This window comes from Oncorhynchus keta, chromosome 34 (genome assembly GCF_023373465.1).
Source record: "Oncorhynchus keta strain PuntledgeMale-10-30-2019 chromosome 34, Oket_V2, whole genome shotgun sequence".
NCBI classification, from domain to species: Eukaryota; Metazoa; Chordata; class Actinopteri; order Salmoniformes; family Salmonidae; genus Oncorhynchus; species Oncorhynchus keta.
The window spans coordinates 61,471,047-61,493,389 of NC_068454.1; the positions used below are offsets into that span (position 1 = coordinate 61,471,047).

The 22,343-nt window shown below is 42.9% G+C and overlaps 1 protein-coding gene across 4 annotated transcripts in view; it reads left to right on the plus strand.

Moving 5' to 3' along the window:
- LOC118367598 (raftlin) overlaps positions 1 to 22,343 on the plus strand; it is a 63,457-nt gene that overhangs the window by 34,462 nt on the left and 6,652 nt on the right. For 3 of the 4 annotated variants that reach the window (XM_035751188.2, XM_052494257.1, XM_052494256.1), the window contains 5 exons: positions 2,283 to 2,391; positions 3,997 to 4,462; positions 6,942 to 7,145; positions 13,490 to 13,608; positions 20,513 to 20,616. In XM_035751188.2, the coding sequence (XP_035607081.2) occupies positions 2,283 to 2,391; positions 3,997 to 4,462; positions 6,942 to 7,145; positions 13,490 to 13,608; positions 20,513 to 20,616 (1,002 nt within the window). The remainder of the gene's footprint in view (positions 1 to 2,282; positions 2,392 to 3,996; positions 4,463 to 6,941; positions 7,146 to 13,489; positions 13,609 to 20,512; positions 20,617 to 22,343) is intronic. The other variant, XM_052494255.1, reaches the window with a different exon arrangement.

Below are 22,343 nucleotides of genomic sequence, written 5' to 3' on the forward strand. Positions count from 1 at the left end.
TAGTATGCACACCATGTCTCTTTGGATACAATCCCAGCCAATTTTCTACAGTATTAGCCTCAATTGTAAAGCATCAGTGAACAAGGATATAGCTGCACAGTAGTGTGACATTGCAGAAGCTTCTAGAGCCAGGAATTACACAGGGGCAGGTTGCTTATATAGAGCTGGGAGCCAGTAGTGTTCATGTTAAACACTCACCTGGAACTGCTAGTCGGTACAACATACACTCTCAAACTTTTGTATAATTTCAGCCGGTAGTTTTGAAAGTGGCGCTCACAAGCCAAAAGTGGTCCCCTTTATTTGCGTACCATGTCATCAAATTGTGTACTACAGTATGTCATTCATTTTGTATGCTATTTTATGTCCTGCAAATGTTGTTTTCAATCCAGTTTGTACCATACGTTCCGAATTTGTTATGCTTAAGATCCTGGAGTGCATCTTTAAGTAGGCCATAACTTTAAAAGCCTGTTTTCTCTGACTGTGATTTGTCGCCGGTGACCGTGGTAACCTGCTCAAATCTCACGGAACAGAGAGAATGGATAGGACCATTTTAATTTTCAAATGTCAACTGTAAAATTTCCCAATGTTCAATTTGGTTGCAGCGTAGCCGGGTTACAGTTCAGCAGGAAGTGTCTGATGGGATATATTCATCATCTATTGGATAATTGTAGAATTCACATGCGCACGGGGAGAGAGCTGTACGGACCAGAAACCATTAGAGGGCATTCGTCCAATGAAATTATTCATGACTCTGTGAAAGCTGACATTAGAAAAGATGTGCTCTATTATTAAAGGCCAGGGATGAAAGATTGCTAATCACAGGTTCGATGGTGGATCCTAACCGAGCCGTTGTCATGGAGATTGTGGTTTTTGAATTGCAATTTTGGCGCCCAATGTGGGGGCTTCTGGGTTTAAAGCTACATTCTGGGATTCAACAAACTTCCAACACCGCCACCATATCAAGAATTAAAATAACCATCCCCAGATTCCAAATCCCAGACTGTGCCTTTAATACACCCTATGGTCCGGGACACAGAACCTAGAACGGTTGAACCTGACTGACAGTGCAGCTGAATAGATAGCAGCAGCAGTCTGCATAGAGAGTGGGAAGTCCGGCAGACGTACACCCAGGAGGAGGCTGCAGTCAGGCCAGCTGCAGGCTGGAGCCAGGCATGCGTTTGACACTTACTCTAGCCACATGTGGCCTGGTGGTTGACAGCAGAGCTGTGGGGTTGAATGCAAGTTACCTGTTTCACACCGAGAAAATGGACTGCAGGTGATTTTTTTTTTTAAAGAAGTCCGTGCCTCTAGGGAGTCGATGGGAGACATTTTGAATGTACTTTTCTCTCATTTGTCCTTTATGGATTTGAGCCCTCCTCAGGTTTACAGATCCAATCTGCTTTTCATGATTTCCAATAACAGAACGTGGAAAAACGAACAGCAAGAATTCATCGGTTTTCCTTTTATGTTGAGGCTTCGCGGAACTGTGCAAATTCACAGCAAGTTTGCAAAAACCTCGACCTGATTCAGAGCATCCAATGTGCAGATTTTCCTTGACACAGTTTGCCACTGACATTTGATCTGGGATAAGTTGAATAATGATGGGGGACTGGCGTGACAGTGACGTCTGAATTCTGTAGGGCTGTTGTTGAATGTGAGAGATGACTCCGGTTCCCGCTGTGTTGTGAAGTCCGTGTGACAGAGAGAGCGAGCTAGGTCTGGGCTGCATGTGATCATGTTTAAAGTCTCATTACACACACACACACACACACGCGCGCGCTGTGGCGAGGGTGGAAGGGCCCCATCCGTGTTGTCAACAGGATGAGAGGTGAAACAGAGCGATGGAAGCTGGGGCATTGGCCTCCCCCAGGGCTAACTGTAGGATTTCCTCCAGAGAAAATAGAAAAATACATAGAAATAGATTCCATCCACCCAAAATACTGATAAGTGGAAAAACAAGACCAGATTTGTATTTCATTGAGTTTCCTATCGCACCCTAATGTTCCCCTTTCCACCCTGATTTGTGTCTACGTTAAATGCTTCTTTTTTTGTCACACAGGCCAACAATTACATTAACATGGCTCATATGTGATTTATTAATATGGATGTGCATACATTCTTTGCATAAATCCATAAATACTTAATTTCCAAGGATTTCAATGTGCAACCATTTCAGATATGTATTACTGAATGTGGTATATGTCTGTATCTTGTACGACTGAAATGACTGTGGCTGAAATGTGTTGCTCCTCTCTCTCCTGCTGCGCGGGCTGCTACTGCAGGTTGGAGAAGAGCCAGTCGAGCTGTGCTCCCTACCGTCTGCAGCTGGAGCAGTGTCTGTCTACCGACCAGGTGCCCACCCCTGAGCTCATCCAGGGCTATGTCAAGAAGGTGAGCCTCAGATAAAGCCCTGTTATACCATTGAGACGAGCTGAGCCAAGCCAAGCTGTACTGAGCTGGCCAGGTTAGTGGTTAGGCATCCACAACTGTGCTGGAAAGGACATCGATGTGAACGAAAATGTTAAGTCGGCACAGTTTTGTTCAAGTGGCAGGATAGCGTGAAAAGGGTATAGTGGACTCAGATCACGGACACAACTGACCAGCCTATAGGTCCTAAAGACTTTGTGGGCAAAAACATATTTGTTCTCTTTATCTTGACTTGCTTTCCACAGCCAGTAGACGAGACGGCCCTTAGTTTTAATAAAACATTGGTGAGTGGAAATGGGTTATCAGTTCAGCCGGCCAGTCGCCTGAGGACCAGAGTTTCATTCGGACCTTCAAACTCTCGGCTCCTGGAGCACTCGCTCTAATATCTGGAAAATAGGAAATATGTAGCCTATGTAGAACTGGAATGTGAAAGTCTTTACAGAGGCCTGCTCTCATTCTCAAGCAAGCTGATGGCCATGACCATATCATATTAGGAGATATCACAGACGTCTATTAAAAGCAGAGAGACGTGTCATTATAAATAGCAATGTAACAGAAACTGGACGTTTACCTGTTTCTCTGACCCGAGCACGTGCAATACACAGTAGTGTGATTTTCCATTCAATGCGGACCATTTCAAAGGCTATCCATTAGCTTCACACCTGAGTTAACACACACACACACACACACAACAGTAGAAATGATCCCTCTCCCTCATTGACTGGCAACGTTACCCTCAAATGAGATGAAATATTTTTATTTTCATCTTGGCAATTCCATTTTGCAATTTGTCTGGGAATACAAATGTGCAAGTGCTGAGCGAACGTTCGATAGATATTAAACAATCTAGCTAGGAAACGATGTGACTGTTTTACAATTTAATTTCGTAGAGGATAACCTGTGATATGGCACCCATGCTGATTTGATTTGGAATCTCCTGGTCCCCGGCTGCAGATAGCAGAATGTACAGCCTCTGGCTGGATCTTATGACCGAATGTGAATGGAGAATGGCATCATTAACACTGCTTGACAGTTAACATTTCAATTTCATTTTGATGGAAAATCACAATATTGACATAAAATGCCAGATGACAATGAAATGGGAAAAGCAATGCTTGATTTGGGATGCAGTCCTGCCAGGGCTGAAGCCATTGCAATTCAATTTGAATGGCTGATGCTGGGAAGAGGGGTGGCGGGAGGGGGAGTGGCTCTATAATTATATGCTAATACCAGGTATGTAAACAGTTCCCCTGGAATCCATTTGGTTGATAAAATAGGGAGTAAATTAGGGAAATTCAGGGGGAAAAATAGCCATGGTAATGGTATAACTTAACAATGTGGGCTTATGTTCTAGATTGTGTTTCAAGGTTATCACACATTTTTTAGAAAGTCCATTGAGCACTAGCTAAAACGTTGATCTTGCTCATGATTAGCCAACATGAGCTTAAATGACAGTCCATCATAAACAGAGCATAGAGTATGAATGGTTGGTATTATTAAATAGTATTTGTAAAAGTCAGGTCGTCCACCGATCTCTCTAAGGCGGTTGTTTGCTATCTGTCTCTCCAGCAGATCCAGGAGGCTGCAGACCAGGGGGTCATGTTTGTGGGCTTCATCCAGGAGCCGTGTGGGGTACGAGGTACCCAGACCAGAGAACCAGAGACGCCCTCCCTCTCCCTCCACTCCAGCCCCAGTTCCGTGCTAGGCTCCCTGAGCAGCCGGAGCCCCACTAGCCCCCGGACCAATGGAGAACCAGGAGCCCAGGAGCAGGCGATGGACACTGGGGGCGGTGAGGACCAAGGCTCCTTATGTAAGGGTGGGGAGGACCAGACTAGGGACACGGGGGGGAGTGAGACTGCTGTCGGGGAAAGCAACCATGATGGAAGATCCTCTCTTCCCATAACACCATCCACAGAGAGCGAGCAAGATCATGATCATGATGTTATAGTGGAAGACACACTGACACACAACAATAACAAGACAAACTTTGTGGAACTGAAGGAGAAACCAAGCTGTCACACTCAGAGAGCCAGTGGTGAGTATTGTCAGATTTCCATTCGTTACTATGTAATTGGATTCATATACAGTGTGCCAGGCAAGATTCAACTTGAAACAGCATAAATGGTTCTTCAATTTCCTCACACTGTGGTGCAGCATAAAGTGGGATTCAATTAGCATATTTCAGCATCTTAGAATACCAGATGGACAGCTCTTCGCTCTCACACACATTCTCTTTCAAACCCAGTTGGAAAACGTGGTCATGAAATGTGCATGTGTGTTGAATACACCCCTCTGTGCGTGTGTGTATGCGTGTTGAATGCCCCCCTCTCTCTGTGTGTGTGTGTGTGTGTGTGTGTGTGTGTGTGTGTGTGTGTGTGTGTGTGTGTGTGTGTGTGTGTGTGTGTGTGTGTGTGTGTGTGTGTGTGTGTGTGTGTGTGTGTGTGTGTGTGTGTGTGTGCGTGCGTGTTGAATGCACCCCTGTGTATGTGTGCGCCCACACATGTTTGGCTCCCTGTAGACACAGCACCCTGGTCCGTCTGGACGTCCCTCCAGTGTGTATTGCAGTGAAATAATCCCCCCCCCCCACCTCATTCAGCCTCCTCCCTCATCCCCAAACCTCCACAGTCCACACCACCACCACAGCATAGCCAGCATGGTGTGTGACCATGTGCCAAGTGCCCTTGTCCTCTTCGCTAAATGCTCTCACTGCTGAAATTGACTCAAAGTCTCAGTTCTGGGTGGCTTTGCCCCTATAATCCTGGAAGTGATGGTATATAAAAAGACAGACTGGACAAACATCACAATGGTCACTCACACACATCAGTATTGGTGTTACCTCTTACCACTCTCCAACTAAAAATCATGTTGCAGAGAAAGCTGTCCGGGGACTGTTAGTCCTGATTAAATCAGTGTTGAGGAGGGTGGATTAGCTGAACAGATGCTGTCATGTTCAACAGTGGTTCTGCACAGTACACATTATCAGTTAGGATTATGGGCCTGACCTTGTCACTTGGACAGGCATCCATCAGGCCAGACTTTTAAAGGGACCCATTTGGAATGTTGTAATTGCGTTCAGGCGCTCGTTTACTCGTTAGTCGTCAATTTTCTCAAATGATTGGACCACACAAGGTATCGTCTCATAGCAGGCCTGTCATCTGATATTTTCCATGTGACTGTGGCCTGGCAGGTCTCAATAGCCAATACACCCTACTGTGTGTTATCGCCATCCAATTCTCAGGGCAAGTCAAGGGCGACCATAAAATATTTGTTTAACTCTGAGGCCCCTGATGCTAAAATTGCCGAGTCGGTTGCGTTACGAGTCCCTGGATTATCTTCAACTCCAGGTTATACCTCTACCGTAACTTACGTTTAACCCTTTGCATACAAAGCTAGCAATCAAATGGAAATAACGTATGCCACAAATTGTGTTGTTATAAAATGTATGTTATACATTTTACCACGATTATCTCATCTTTAAATGCGTTCCCATTGAGCTGTCTGGTTTAATCAGGTGCATTAGTGCCAGGTCTCTGTCAGCATAAAGTATAAACGGTCTGTGACACATTGCAGACGCAGAGCATTTAGTGGGATGGTGAAGCTAGCAGTCCCACAGAACCGCTGGCCTTGAACGAGTAAACATCAACTTTAATATTATGTGAAAGCCTCATTTAAATTCACTCTTTTTGGTGGGAAACAAACAGAAAAATTAAGATTAGTGGAGTGACTTTGTTGTAATGACTTGGTTTTCAATAAGTTTGTAGTTCCTCCAACGTATGCAGGGAGAGTTGTGATGCATTATTGTCATTCAGTTGTGATTCTGTAGCTTTGAAGAGTGGAAAATGACAATATTTTGGGAATTAGGTGGCCAGCTGTCACATCAGTCAGACATGGCAGAAAGGAAATGGTTATAAATGATTCATTCTTCCTGGGTGTCTGACTGAATGACTGACAGAAAACCAGAGCAACTGAACCATGGTCCCCTCTGATGTACTGTGTGTGTGTGTGTGTGTGTGTGTGTGTGTGTGTGTGTGTGTGTGTGTGTGTGTGTGTGTGTGTGTGTGTGTGTGTGTGTGTGTGTGTGTGTGTGTGTGTGTGTGTGTGTCTTTTGTGAGTCTTCGTGTGTGTGGGAGTCTAACACATTCTGGCCCTCCGTCTGGTTCACATGGGGATGGCAGATATTAGCATTAAAAAGAGAAGATTATGCCACACATGATTTAAATGGCTGCTGCCAAAACAAAAGTCCATTCAAATGTGTATGCATTGGTCCATATTAAAGGAGGACCATTTCAATTGAGGCACAAGCCTTTGGTAGGGGATTGTGGGAAAATTATGAGTCAACTCTTGTTATGTGTTATTAATCACCTCCGTTGTGGGGTATGAGTCAACTCTGTTGTGTGTCATAAATCACCTCTGTACGGGGTATCAACTCTGTCACATTATAAATCACTGTTGCGTGGCATGTTTTATGTCAGCACAATCTATAGCGATGGAGATGGAGTGTTCTGTGTTCTCAGGGGTGGAGCTGCTGGCCCTGTTCAACCACCCAACTGACCGTGAGGGCCAACTGAAGTACTACACTGGGAAGGTACCGCTGAGGGTTCAACTCCGTGACGAGGGGGTCAAAGGGGTGGAGGCCAACTGGCTGGATCACATGACTCAGCACTTCAACAATGGGGCCTCGCTCGTTGATGGATACTTCCACCTGGGCAACGACAACGGTAAACAAACCATCCAACGTCCACGAAATGTTTTTACACACAGTACTTTTTAATGTAGCATCTGTTCTGCTGTGGTATAGTACTAGCAAAGTAATTGGCCTCTTCACAATTTCTCAGTACTTATTGCATCTGTCTGGCAAACCTCTTATTTTGTTCCACATTAGTAAACCATGTAAAAGGTAAATAATAATAAGACAAAGGAAATGATGACTTGGCTATTGCCAAAATATCCTGTCCCCTTTTCAAACCGTTCAGTCTGTGCTGTTGTTGTTCTGGTAGCGCGCTGTGCTACTCGTCTACTGCACATTGCACTCCATATCTAGACCCCGGGGCATGACACTTAATTCTGATGGTGAAGAAAACCCTCAACCTGAGTAAATAAGAGTCATAATTCATTCATCTCCTAAAGGGAACGCATCAGCGCCTCTGAAACACAGATAATTAACCTGATGGCAATTGAGTGCCTCCTTGCATATTTTATCTCTTTAGAATGGGGTAATGAACTGCATTATTATAATTCCTTATTTTCTATTAGGTTATTCTATGTGTGGTTAAGATATGTGTGGTTAAGATATGTGTGGTTAAGATATGCATCTTACATTACAGCATGAGTGTATTATAAAAATACATATTGGCTAAGCCGTGTTCTGTATTGATCTGGAAATGTCAGCTCCCTATCAGAAGTAGCCTGTCAAGTATACTGTATCGGGAACAGCCTGTCAATGCATGCCTGCCAAACCCTTTTCAAACAGACAAGTGTGTCGAGATGAACGTTGTGTTCGTGTGACCCTCTTGGGAACTGTGCATGGTAGGATATCAAAGCCAAGACAACATCACGTGTTTGTTCCTAATTACATCAAACGGAGGAGCGTCTGGCTTTAACAAGCCTGAGAACCCATCGAATCTAGCACCTCTTTGAGATCCATGTGTCAATATATTAGAGCCTGAGAACCCATGGCCGTGCAGACGAATCTAGCACCTCTTTGAGATCCATGTGTGAATACATTAGAGCATGAGAAGAAACTCTTCTCCCTGGCGCTTGAGACCGTCTCCTCTCTGTAAACATCAAGGGCATCCTGGGACGGGAAGCAGCACAATAAAAGATTGTAGGGTGTCAGTGGTGATGACACTCGGTTTGATTGGAGATTACAATGACAGTCACAGCAGAGCACCAGAAGTGCAAAATAAGTGTCTCTGATTGTCATCGTGTCCTCTGTCTCGGATGTCGTGCAGTACAACTGTGTACTAATGCTCTGCATGGTCCTGTTATGCCTTGTTTCCTGAAAGTGGTCTTGTTGTTGAGCTCTTCCTCTGAACTGTTTGGTAGTGCATCTACTTTCCCAATACCCTCCTAATTTACATGACATCATAGGCCTACCAAAGTAACAATCCTAAAACAAGCCAAGCAAATGTGGTTGCCGGTAGGCAGTTACCCCTTTTAGGTTCTCTTTGAAAACAGAATTAACAATGATAATAACTATGTATGTCCCTGTACCTTCTAGTTACAGAGGAATCATCTCTCTGCAATGTAAAGTTTCCCTCCATTGTTCTGAACTTGTTTCGCTGTTGTTTACTCCTACAGTCCTACGCCTCTTCGAATACATATTCATGACTTCCCCCTGCTCGGCTGGCCTTTTGCTAAACCCGGCGCTACCTCCCGACTGTGGCTGGCTGTCGACAGCCTGCCTGGTATGGTCCAGGGGAATACCACACATGCTGTCTCTCCTCCTGCTCTTCTGCCCTCGCCCCTGAAGAGATGGGTTTCCATGGTGAAGCTCACTGAGGAGGCAGGGAGGTGGGGGGGGATAAGTCCTGTTTAATATCCCGGCGTGGCTAGGTGGGATGGAGGCGGGAGACTGGTGGGAGTGGGTTCAGAGAGACCTCGCCGGCACGGAGGGTCGGATATTAGTTTGTTATTGAATTTGCAGATCGTGGCACTGGTAGGCAGCTCCTGTGTAATGTTAATGGCCCCGCCACCCTGTGGCGTCATGAGAGGGGCATTAAAGATTGATATCAGGCCCAGCGTGTCACAGTGCCCATGCCGCCCTAAGGCACGGCTGGAGTTCTGAGGGGGAGCGATTTGTTTACTGGTGAATTGACACTAATGGTGTTGGTGGGGAGTTTTTCTTTGTTACACTTAGCTTATGCTATCTCCGCCGTGACAATGAGGATTTGTAGCTGGCGCTGTGAAACATTTGAGCTATTCATATGCATGGCAGCTAGCATAGTGCTTAGCTTTCTATATTCAGGCACAGCCGGTAGAGAGAGAGAGAGTTCCCAGAATGAAATTCCAATAAGGTATTACTTCACAGTGAACAGAATTGATGAAAGTTGTGCTGGCAATGTTTATGGCCAAAGATTGGTTGTGCAATAGGGCTTGAAGGCGTGTGTGTGTGTGCGTGCGCGTGTGTGTGTGTGTACGCGTGTGCATGACTGTGAGCAGTGGTGCAAAAAGTACCCAATTGTCATACTTGAGTAAAAATAAAGATACCTTAATAGAAAATGACCTGAAGTTAAAGTCAACCAGTAAAATCCTACTTGAGAAAAAGTCATTTTGAATGTCCGGAAAAATGTAGAAAAATGTCTTTTAAATTGTATTTTAGAATGTAGTGGAGTAAAAGTTGTAAAATATTGAAATAGTCATGTACAGATACCCCACTTAAGTAGTACTTTAAAGTATTTTTACTTAGGTACTTTACACCACTGACTGTGTGTGATTTTGGATGAACATACCTTTGTGTAAGGCAGGGTACACTATTCATGTAATATTCCTTAAAACCTCAGCTATAACCAGAAGTCTGCCCGGTAAGCACAGGTTTGTGGCCCCTAGCCTCCAAACCTTTGGCTTATAGGAGGAAAGCCTTGGCCAATCCACACTTGAGGTTGACCGATTATGATTTTTCAACGCCGATACCAACTATTGGAGGACCAAAAAAAGCCAGTGCCGATTAATCGGCCGATTTAAATAAAAAAAATGTTTTTTACAATATATAAATATTTGTCATAATGACAATTACAATACTGAAGGAACACTTTTATTTTAACTTAATATAATACATCAATAAAATCAATTTAGTCTCAAATAAATAATGAAACATTTAAATAATGCAAATACAAAGTGTTGGAGAAGAAAGTAAAAGTGCAATATGTGCTATGTAAAAAAGCTAACGTTTAAGTTCCTTGCTCATTACATGAGGACATATGAAAGCTGGTGGTTCCTTTTAACATGAGACTTCAATATTCCCAGGTAAGAAGTTTTAGGTTGTAGTTATAGGACTTATTTCTCCCTATACCATTTGTATTTCATATACCTTTGACTATTAGATGTTCTAATAGGTACTTTAGTATTGTCAGCCTAATCTCGGGAGTTGATGGGCTTGAAGTCATAAACAGCGCAATGCTTGAAGCATTGCAAAAAGCTGCTGGCAAATGTAGGAAAGTGCTGTTTGAATGAATGCTTACGAGCCTGCTGCTGCCTACCAACGCTCAGTCAGACTGCTCTATCAAATCATAGACTTAATTATAATATAATAACACACAGAAATATGAGCCTTAGGTCATTAATATGGTCAAATCCGGAAACTATCATTTCAAAAACCAAACGTTTATTCTTTCAGTGAAATACAGAACTGTTCCGTATTTTATCTAACGGGTGGCATCCATAAGTCTAAATATTGCTGTTACATTGCACAACCTTCAATGTTATGTCATAATTACGTAAAATTCTGGCAAATTAGTTCACAACGAGCCAGGCGGCCCAACTGCTGCATATACCCTGACTGCTTGCACAGATCGTAAGAGAAGTGACACAATTTCCCTAGTTAAAATAAATTCATGTTAGCAGGCAATATTAACTAAATATGCAGGTTTAAAAATACACTGCTCAAAAAAATAAAGGGAACACTAAAATAACACATCCTAGATCTGAATTAATGAATGATTCTTATTAATATTTTTTTCTTTACATATTTGAATGTGCTGACAACAAAATCACACAAGCATTATCCATGGAAATCAAATTTATCAACCCATGGAGGTCTGGATTTGGAGTCACACTCAAAATTAAAGTCGAAAACCACAATACAGGCTGATCCAACTTTGATGTAATGTCCTTAAAACAAGTCAAAATGAGGCTCAGTAGTGTGTGTGGCCTCCATGTGCCTGTATGACCTCCCTACAATGCCTGGGCATGCTCCTGATGAGGTGGCGGATGGTCTCCTGAGGGATCTCCTCCCAGACCCGGACTAAAGCATCCGCCAACTCCTGGACAGTCTGTGGTGCAACGTGGCGTTGTTGGATGGAGCGAGACATGATGTCCCAGATGTGCTCAATTGGATTCAGGTCTGTGGAACGGGCAGACCAGTCCATAGTATCAATGCCTTCCTCTTGCAGGAACTGCTGACACACTCCAGCCACATGAGGTCTAGCTAGCATTGTTCACTCTCTCTAATCCACACACATTAGTAAACCCACTCTTTCTATATCTCTCCTTCTCTCTCTGGATTCCTGTCTGTCCCGTTTGAAAATATAGATAAGCTGTCACAGCCCTGTCTCCTGTTCTCCCCGGCAGTGATAAGCGCACATGTTTAAGTCATGTCAGTAACAGACAGGACTTGGGGCAGGGTCATTCGGTTGCTTCTGCGGTCAATAAGGCTTTAGATTCCCCTCTGTTTTTTTACTCCTCTTTGTCTCTCCTTCAAAGTCTATGTCAACCTAGCATCAGTCTCTTTGTCACTTAGTGCCTGTCTTCAGTCCACTCCCCTGTCACCGGTCGTCACCTGTCGTCAAACGGTCATCACCGGTCGTCACCGGTCATGACTGGTCGTCACTGGTTGTTACTGGTCGTCACTGGGCCCTAGTTAGGTTGGTGCTCCGTGTCAGTTGGTGTCACAACACACGCCGCCATTGCCACTATCTCTCAGTACATCTGTGTCACTCTGTATTTCAGTTCACTCGCTCTGTCTTTCAGTTCACTCTCTCTGTGTCAGAGATAGTATGTGCACGTCTCACTCAGTATGTTCAACCTCAGGTGCCTGGAGAGGATAGGCTAGTCGATGAGATTACATTGTCCCATTGCGAATGAACATGTGTTTCCCTCCAAGCTTCTGGTTCACTCACTACATTGTCAGTCAAGACTCAACTCAAAATGTTTTGATGTTATTTGTGTTGGCACTACATATCCTCCAAACCTCTCAGCCCCACGGTAACTCAGTGTCTGGCAGCATCATGCCAAGAGCCAGCGTGTTCCTCCTAAAGCCAAAGGGACCCGATCCCTGTGTGCATCTCACCTGAGTGATCCCAGTGCATCGGCAGGCCAACCCAATCTCCAAGAGGGCTTTCCAATTACACACCAAGCAGGGAGACGTCTGATGAACAATGGATGAGGGGGATGTAAAGGAGGGGTAGGGTGGAGGAAGGATGGAGGGAGGGAGGGCGGGAGAGAGGGGGAATGAACAACGACAATGTCTGTATTTGAAAGGAGCCAATAGATGTCTGAGAGATGTCTTCAATTGAGCGCATCCAGCAGCCTTAAATGGGTTTTCTGGGGGGAAATAAAGGACCCTGTCATCCCTCCCTTTCCAGCCGGCCCTCGTTCCCCCATTATTAGGGCAGAGTAATGAAATGTGGAGTGTCTCATGGTGGAGCCTGGGCCGCACCAACTCTATTAGTGTGTAAATGGTACAGGAGTAATGAGAAAGCACTCGGGCCAATTGAGGGCCAACTGAGAGCCCTGGTCCGAAGGGCAAGAGGTTCCAGCACACTGCTCAATGGAATCAAAAGAAATGCGGGATGGAGAAGAAGCTCACCAGCTCGCTAATGTTCCTATCCCAATCATGCCCAAACTGGGAATTGTTACCCTTGTCCATGCGGTTCAAATAAAATGGAGTCTATAGAAAAGCCATTTTATTTGGACCATGGCCCTGTCTTGGAGTATTAGTCCTAACATGTAAATATCTACAATATGTAAATATCTACAATATGTCAACGCATATAATTGTTTTCAGATGAATCGTGTTATGCTTCAACAATCTGTCCATAATGTCTGTCTGTTCATCTATAATCTCTCCAAGCTTCTTCCCTGAAAGAAACACTCTCTCTTGTTCTGTCATAGCTACACAATCCATATCTGGCCCTTGCTTATACAAATGGTCCATGCTGCAGCCCTGCCTGTTAATAAATGGCCCAGTGTCTGTGGGTTGCTGGTTGGCTGTGTAATGTCATTAACTTCTCTCTCTTCTTTGCACAGCCTAGAGGCCTGGGAGCCAGACAGACAGACACCCTCCATTCTGTAAATACTAACTCCTGGCCTCCCTCTTCATGGCCTCCCTCTCCATTTTCTACAGATTTGCAGCCTAAATCGGTGGAAAGCGTCTTCATCTTCCAGGAGGGGACGGAGGGCGGCGACCAGAGCGTGACCACCACGTACGACGCCATCGTTGTGGAGCAGTGGACTGTCATTGACGTGAGTGGGTTTTTTACATGGCTCGGAGCGTTTGAGTGTTTAATGTGTGAGTCATCATATGTAAATATTCCCTCGAACCACGGTGGCTATGGCACATGTGTCACGGTGGCTATGGCACATGTGTCACGGTGGCTATGGCACATTTGGCTTGATGGCTTATCTTATCAGCAGCAAACAAGCCCTTATCTGGCCAGCAATTAAGTCCCCAGTTTGAGCAAATCCAAGTTGGAAATGGATTTCTGTCTACTTCTGAAGGGTTTGAGGCTTTTCTATATGACTGTGGTGTGTGTGTGTGTGTGTATCACTGTAATCGAGTTCAGAGTTTGAGGCTGTCGAAGTGTGAAAATAGACTTTTGTCCCCTAAATGTGACTGGAAAATTGTCCAGCTCAGAGAGGAAGTCGGCTCACAAACAGAATTTATCCCTTGAAATCAAAATACTCTTAACCCTTTAAAATTACTAAAGAATTCAGACTACACAATATTCGCCGCCTTAAAATGTCATGTTTGTTCAGCGTTCCACACCACACAAAAACCTAGGCGCTTGTGTCTTGTGATGGTTACACACTGTGCGATTTTGAAAATATTGGAGTATGTAGGTATCTTTATGTTAATACTGTGGTGAAGGTCCTGCAATAATGTCTTAATTAAAGACCAGTAATTATTTTGTCAACTACTGAGAAATAACATGGATTTTACATACTTTTTAAAAAACACCTTTGGAAGTTAATTGAAGGACAAAGCAACAATGTGTAACAACTTTAGATGTTCACATTATAGTTCCAATGAATCCAATCAAAAGTGCTGGCCAGGACTTTATCAAAAGCAATTTTGCTCGACTAATCTCTCCTGAAGTTAGCTTGATAACACTATTTTACAAAGGATGATCAGACTTCATACCCGGCACATTCATTATGATAACTGCTTAAAATGTATATGCAAATTATCCTCACCGCTCATTGTCGTTTCAGTGCCAGAATAATTACTTTAAAATTATGCAGAATATTGATTGGGATATTTTTCCCCAGTGCTCTCATTCCCATCTTGCTGAAAGACTGACAGGTGGTTGGATTTATGAACAGCGAAAACAAGAAAACAGGCTGGTTCACTGAGAATTCAATCAATATTGTTGTGTTGAGGCAGGAAGTGCAGCTTTTCTGAGAGATTTTGTTTTCGTATGGCACAGAACATGTCAAAACTTCTGTTTTAATTGATAGCAAACTTCTAAAACAAATCTGACTTTTAACCTAAATGAGGAGTTATTACAGTATTATTTTGCGCGGTATTCACAATCACGTTGGTAGAATGTGGTATGATTGGTACAGTGTATATATGTATAGCTGTTTGTGGCCAAACTGTTTGGTCTGTAATCTAGAAAGTCAGACCTTTTTGTGGGAGAATGGGTCATTTCGACAGCAATTTATTTGTTACTTTACATTCACATTAGTCAATATGTATTCACCATATAAGAATGTATACGTTAGACCATTTATTAAAGAAAAGTACGGCTAAATAATAACTGTACAGATGCTCCGAATTCTGCGGTCTAATGGATGGACAATCTACTTTAGCCAATCAGAAACATTCTTCACATTTTCTTCAACAAATGACTGTGCTCTGATGAAGGTCGACTGACACATTTTCATCTGACTGGAAGTGTGCAAAGACTTTTTCCTATTTCTACAATAAATGACTCAATGCGCTGAATAGGACATACAGTAGATGTGCATGGAGCCCACCAAATGAATAACTAGACATCATTTCCTACACAAACTAAAATTAGGACTGTGCTCCCGTCTCTCGTATCAAAAGGAAAATCAATATGAAAGTTCAGCCTTGGATATAATGCAATGCCTCCCCTTATCACTGAGCTCGTACAGCTGTAACAAGAAGTTCCTCCTTGAATCCTATAAGAGAGATTCTTTATAGATTTTGCAACCTTGTTATTAGTTCCTATTGATGGAAGGGAATGAAATGCTTAGTATACCGGCATGTTAGTATATTTCTAACACTCTCATAGTTTCTAGATAAATGATTTAACCAATAACATGCGTGACAACTGAAAACAACAGGGGGTGGATGTGTGTGAATATCCTGCTAATATTTACTGCCTAACTGTGTCCTTTGGGGATTTGGAATGCATGTGGTGCAATGTGGTCAACATTTGGGTTATACTGTACATTACTTGACATTTTATGAGGTGTTCTACTTAAGTGACAACGCCAGAGAAGCTGGTGTTTGGAGGATATATTGGCACGTGGGTTGTTAGGCCCGAGACGAAGTCGTGCCAATATATCCGCCAAACACCGACATCGTTATCACTTTTATGCAATTACCAACACATTCAAATAATAATTTACATAATTATATTTTAAAAATTATTATTTTGGGGATTTTTTTTTTAGACCAATTCATCCTTCCGCGAGATATAGTCCCGACACAAATCTAGGCTTGCTACCCAAGCCGGCTGGTCATTCGTTCGGTTGCCAGAGACGCGACCCAGTCGTTCAGTCTTTTTTGTTTTGTATCTATGGACGAGACCCAGTTGTTTGTTCTAAATGTTCTATTGCCATAATGGCTGGCAACGTTCTTAGCCGTAGTTGGCTAGCTAACAAGCAAGGGATAACTTCGAGTCACGTCAAACAGTGCAGCCAAAGTAGTTGCATTTTCACTTGTTTAAGCTGTTCTCTAGTTACATTTATTTGTTTACATCCATAAGAATGAGCTAATAAGGTACGATCAGGACACTATTGTTCAGAGGAGCTAGCCAACAACACAGCTAACACAATCACTTCAAACGGAAGCTGGAAAGACTGCAAACGAGCTGCACTTTATTTATTTTGACCTGTTTTCTAATGACCTTTCTTTGTATATATCCATAAAAAGGATGCTGATTCGTGATTGACTGGCTGAGAAAATCTGCATGTCTGTCTCATTCCGACAAGTTCTTTACAATGCGAGAGCTGGAGATCAAACTTGAACATTGAAACAATGTTGCGAATGTCGGAGACAAACAGGAAGTTTATACAAATATCCGCTGTTGACAACTAAATGTTAGTCTAAAATAAATGTGAGATAATGTCTAGATGCTTTTTTCATAGTAGAGATCAAGTTTATAAATTGCCTGGCTGGGCTGATGAGACAGTGGATTTCCCAGTCAGATGGAACAGAATAAATAGGCATTTTAACGTCATAGAGTTAGCCGGTGGTAACATGTGAAATAGACACGGGCTGGAATGCAGTTTTAACCAATCAGCATTCAGGTTTAGACCCACACGTTGTATAATGTGTCATAAACACATTCTTGGCAACTTCATATAGCATAGATGCGGTATAGGTCAATGGAACTCAGACCATGGTGGATAGAATGGCTCCGTATTGGTGCACCTTCAAATAAATCTAACAACGTGGATATTCTTCAAATCCGTCGTGATTGTAGCAGGACCACAATGTGGTGACTAAAGTCCGATTTGGATATATTTGGCTGCATAACATTTAGAAGTTATTCCTTTTCAGGTTTAGAAGAAGTGACCGCTTAATGCTAACTCCTGTTTGTGTACGCTGGTATAATAGCTACAGTACCATACAGAAATAGGTGGTGGCAGTCAAAGTCGTTTTTAACTGCAACGCAGTTCATTGGTGACGATGACATGAACATGTATTGGGGTTGACATCCATACAACCATTATACACCCATTTTGACGTCAACATAGTGTGAAATACACATGTAAACAATAGCCTAAATATATGCTAATTTTGCTGGGGGGGAAATGAGGAGATTCGGAATCTTTCCACAACAGTGTCTTTCCCCCACGCGTTTCCATGGCATTTCCATTGTTTTGGTCGAGTTCCTTTGACCCCTTCACTGCATCTATTCATAATATGTCTGTGTGTGAAACATATATATATATATAGGACTTAACATGATGAACTGTTTAACACTCAATCATGGTTTTCTAAATGCTCATTAAGATGCCTTACTACAAAAAAAAACAGCATACTGAATGCCTTCCTCCATTACATTGGACGACAAGAGTGCATGGCCATTATCCGGAGAGGCATTATACATAGAACTCTACCAGTAACACTACTGTGTGCTTGAGGCACCAGTTAACAGCATTGACATTGTTGTAATTCGTTCCCAGCAATTGTATAGATGCCTGAGCTTTGAAGAGCACTACTTCAGTCACCAGAAACCAAATTATGTCATAAAAGGATTAAAGACCAACAACATGGCGTAAAGATGCCAATAAAGGAGAGTGAATGGAGAGTGCATTTCAGACACTGTGTGGCTGTGTACGTGGGTGGATGTTGAAAAATGGGTTGTAAGAGAATCAAAGGACAATGAATGTAATAAGAAATCTTAGGTGCTGGCTTAAGGCCGGTAGCAATCACTACAGAATATCCAGTCAGGAGGATGAGGCGGGTGTGCAGGTTAGGGGGAGTTTAATGGAAGGAGACGTGTGTGTGAATGTGTGTTATCTGAACTTATGGTATTTGTACACAATAAACCACAAAACTTAGGTCCACATAACATGACACAGATTTCAGGGTACTTATGTTTAGATAGGCGCACAATTAAAAATCAGACATACAGAGATTCAGTCCGCAGGAGGGAAAACTATAGAAGTGCTCATCAGGATGGGTTAAGCACGTTTCTGACGACACAACGTGCTGGGGTCATAGACCAACTGAAACTGAAGTCCCGGAAATTAAGGCTGCTGATAGGCTGAACGAGATGTGGTGATAAGTATTTGGCGAGACCTTGACGAATAAGACACTAAAAAAAGTGGGGGTCCTCTGAATAGAAGACTTGAATAGGAGACTAAGCTGCCAGACTAGAGCTAACCATAAAGGATGCCTAGAATCAGCTGACTGAAGCAGGTGTCAACAGTCAGAGGGCCTCTCATGTTAACTTGTAGTCTAGTGGATGAGGGAGTTCCCAGAGAATTTTGCTCACCGAAATATGTGACCAATACGTCCTCTTGGTTGACATATAGGCTAACTACAATGGTTAAATGTCAAAATGTTGACATTCTATTGAGACTGTTGATGATTTATTATTATTATTATTATTATTATTATTATTATTATTATTATTATTATTATTATTATTATACTGTATATGATGTGATTAGTCTTCATTACAGCTTTTGGTTTTCAAAAATGTTCTCAATCTCTCAATGATTGACATGATTGACAGAGTAGGGACTTTTAGGCCTCGTTTCAGGATACCCTGTTCATTATCCATACAAATATGAGATTGTGGTGGAAGAAGTGCAGCCCGGTCCAAAGACAAAGTGATAGCGAGAAGTCTAGAGGAGTAGCCTAGATCATTTCCCTGGGCTGAGAGGCCAGACTATGGCCTGTAAAAAACATTAAGGTAGAATTAGACTTATTGCAAAAAGGGAGCTGTCATGTCTTCTCAAATAGAAACGGTGGAGAATTACCTCAAAACAATGGAGCTCTGTTTTCTTTCATCCAAATCTTAGTGAACTTTGATCACAAGAGTTGAACTCAACCCCACCCTGCTAGTTTTACTCTATAACACTGTTCTGTTTTCAAATATTAGCCTCTACCTCACCGTTCTCCACTCTTGATAATGTAGCCTTTTACCACCCTGGCTTGCACCCCACCCTATGGCTCTATTTTTATATATAGATTATATTTAACACACAAATCAGAACACAGAGTTACTGCTAACTGGGTTCCATTTCTTATGTGCTGATGCAGCAAGGTGACCATGGTGAGATCAGGGGGAGGGAATCTGCCAGAAAAATGATTCACTCTGTCGAGTCTCAGTTACGCTTAGGAAAGAAGAGGGCCATTAAACAAAACTTATTTCCCAATTTACTTTGCTTTCATGGCTTTGAGAAAGTGACCATTTCTGGCAGAGGTTCCAACACAAACCCTAAAACACAGCTCTCACAGCTCTGGATTTTCTGAGGGATGCTGGGACGGCAAATGCCAATGTAAATAACAGTTTCAACAGAGCCCTCTCTACCCTACTGCAGTGTTTCTCGAACAATGGGTCCTGGCCAATTCTCGCTGGCTTGTGGCTTAAGACTTGTTTGTGGTTCTAGTTGTTTTGTCCATCTGTTGGATTGGAACCCACTGCCCTCGGCCTGTACTGTAGATGCCCGTATAGCACTACAATGTGTGCATGCATATGTTGTAGGAGTGTCTTTTCATATCTGACACGTGCTGTGGTTTGCCAGTGAGGGCAGATGCAGAAGAGATGGAAAACCACATACGCTTCTTGTGTGAGCAGAAGCATTTAGCGCACGTGTGCGTGTGATGAGCGTGTGTCTTTAACCCAAATCCCAAGTGCACTACACTGTCATACCAGCAATCAATCTAACAGAAATGCATGTATTTTGGTATGCATCATACATAGTTCATAGTTCTAGAGCTTGGGTAGTCGTGGCTCTTTTGATGGGGTTTTAATGGTTTATGTTATTATGCATGCATACATTTGTGTGCGCGTGTGTGTGTGTGCTTTCGTACGATGTGACAATTATGGAACTTTGTGTAACGATTCTTTGTCATGCAAATGGACACGCTTAGTGTCATAATTGTCATTTATATCATCCATCTCTGAATTATAGCTACGACAAACATAATGAATACAACCCAGCTTTGGTAACACCCCTCTCTCAAAAACAAATAGTTTAGACCTTTTGGAAATGAAGCTTCTCGTAAAATGACTTTACCCACTTCATGTAAAAATGAAAAACTGCTGTTGGGTCATTTATATCTACTTGAGTATGAAGTTGAGTCCCCCCTTCTCTTAAAATTAATTCTACGATAATTGTGCCAGCCCTACTCTGTGCTTGAGCGTACGTGTATGCAAACACTATGTGTATAGTAGTATGTAATATTAATGTGTTTGTATTCTCTCTTTAGGGCCTGCAGGTGAAGACAGACTATGTTCCCCTGCTCCAGTCTCTTGCCATGTACGGCTGGAGACTCACATGTGTGCTGCCTACACCCATCATCAAGACCAACAGGTAACTACTTTCACTTTCCAAAACACACTCTCACTAATGTTGAGTTCGGGCCTGAATGACCACCATATATCCTGGTTAGCTAACTCTGGTATCGATTGTTCAACCTGATTAACCCTCTGGAGATTAAACTGCCTTTCTCTTCTCTCTCTCACCCATCTCATTTAGACAAAACGGTGGTCAGCCCATATTACTAGTCAATTAACAGCTCAATCGGTCAGAAGAACTCAACAGGTTGTTCAACGAAAATAATAACTGCCCCCCCCCCAAATGGCGGGTTCATACGTAACAGCGTGTGGTGTGAGACAGTTTAAACCCACAAATGAGCGTAACTTGAAAATCCCTTCAGAGAAATGTAACGGTTCTTCTGCTCAGCCTCTGCCGACTCATTCATCTTATATGAGGACTATGCACGCACACATTCGCTAGCAGTCAACAACTCCGTCATCTATCAGCAGCCACAACATGACTTCCAAGTCTCCCACCTGAAACCCCACTTCACACAGTCACAGGCACTCATCCTTAACCCAAGTCAGAACACGTCCAATCCAATATGTGCCCATTGATTGGATCCTTTAAGAATGAAACGTTTCAATAAATGTCTTGTGAGCTTAGTTCAACTGTCGTGCCACATCAGAACCCAATATAGAAGCTTGTTTTACTCCAATGTTTGTAAAACAAAGTAAATGTGAACGAACACTGTATAGCCTAAAAACATGTTTAAAACAATCATTTTCCTATCATGGATGGTCAGTCCTTGCATCCATAGAATTTGAGTGGTAACATTTCTCCAGCGCCATCCCCCTGCTTTTTCCTGAAACAGCGGTGGGGAGAACGCTTTGTTATTGTTTCAACTACAGATTGCCGCTAGTAGTCGGAGTCATGAAATGTGTCGTGTCATGCTTATGAAGACTCCAAGTATATGCTTAGAGCTCAACACGGTTGCAGTTCTAGGTTTACCATCTTCTCTTGTCTCTCTCTCTCTCTCTCTCTCTCTCTCTCTCTCTCTCTCTCGGATGATAGCTGATTAATTCTCTCTCTCTATTTTCATCCCTTCTTTTTCATCTCTCTCTCTCTCTCTTCTCTCTCTCTTCTCTCTCTCTCTCTCTCTCTCTTCTCTCTCTCTCTCTCTCTCTCTCTTCTCTCTCTCTTCTCTCTCTCTTCTCTCTCTCTTCTCTTCTCTTCTCTCTCTCTCTCTTTCTCTCTTTCTCTCTTTCTCTCTCTCTCTTCTCTCTCTCTCTCTCTCTCTCAAAATGCAACAACACAACAGCGCAACATGGCTAATTAATCAGAGGGCCGGCCTAGATACAGCAACACAGCAACGCTCATTTCTCTCCATCTCTGAAACGCTCGTCTCTTTGTGCACAGCAACGATAGCTGTTGACCCATTACGGATTAGTTTAGTCATTACACTTGTATTATGTTGACCCTTCCATTTTCACAACTATATTAAGCTAATGCACGTTGGGATACTGTCTTGAGGATGGGCAAAGTGCACTTCCTCTGAAGCAGTCTACACGGAGTCTGTTATGCATAGACCTACTTACACACTAGTTAGCATCTGAAGTGAACATCCACCGGGACTCAAGGCTTCTTTGATCAACACGTGGTAATGTACAGTATATTTCTGCCACATGGAACATGTTACGTTTGGTGTAAATCTGAAGTTTGGACATCGTAACTGTTAATAGATAAGTGCTTCATAATACCATTATAAGAAATGCTTAACA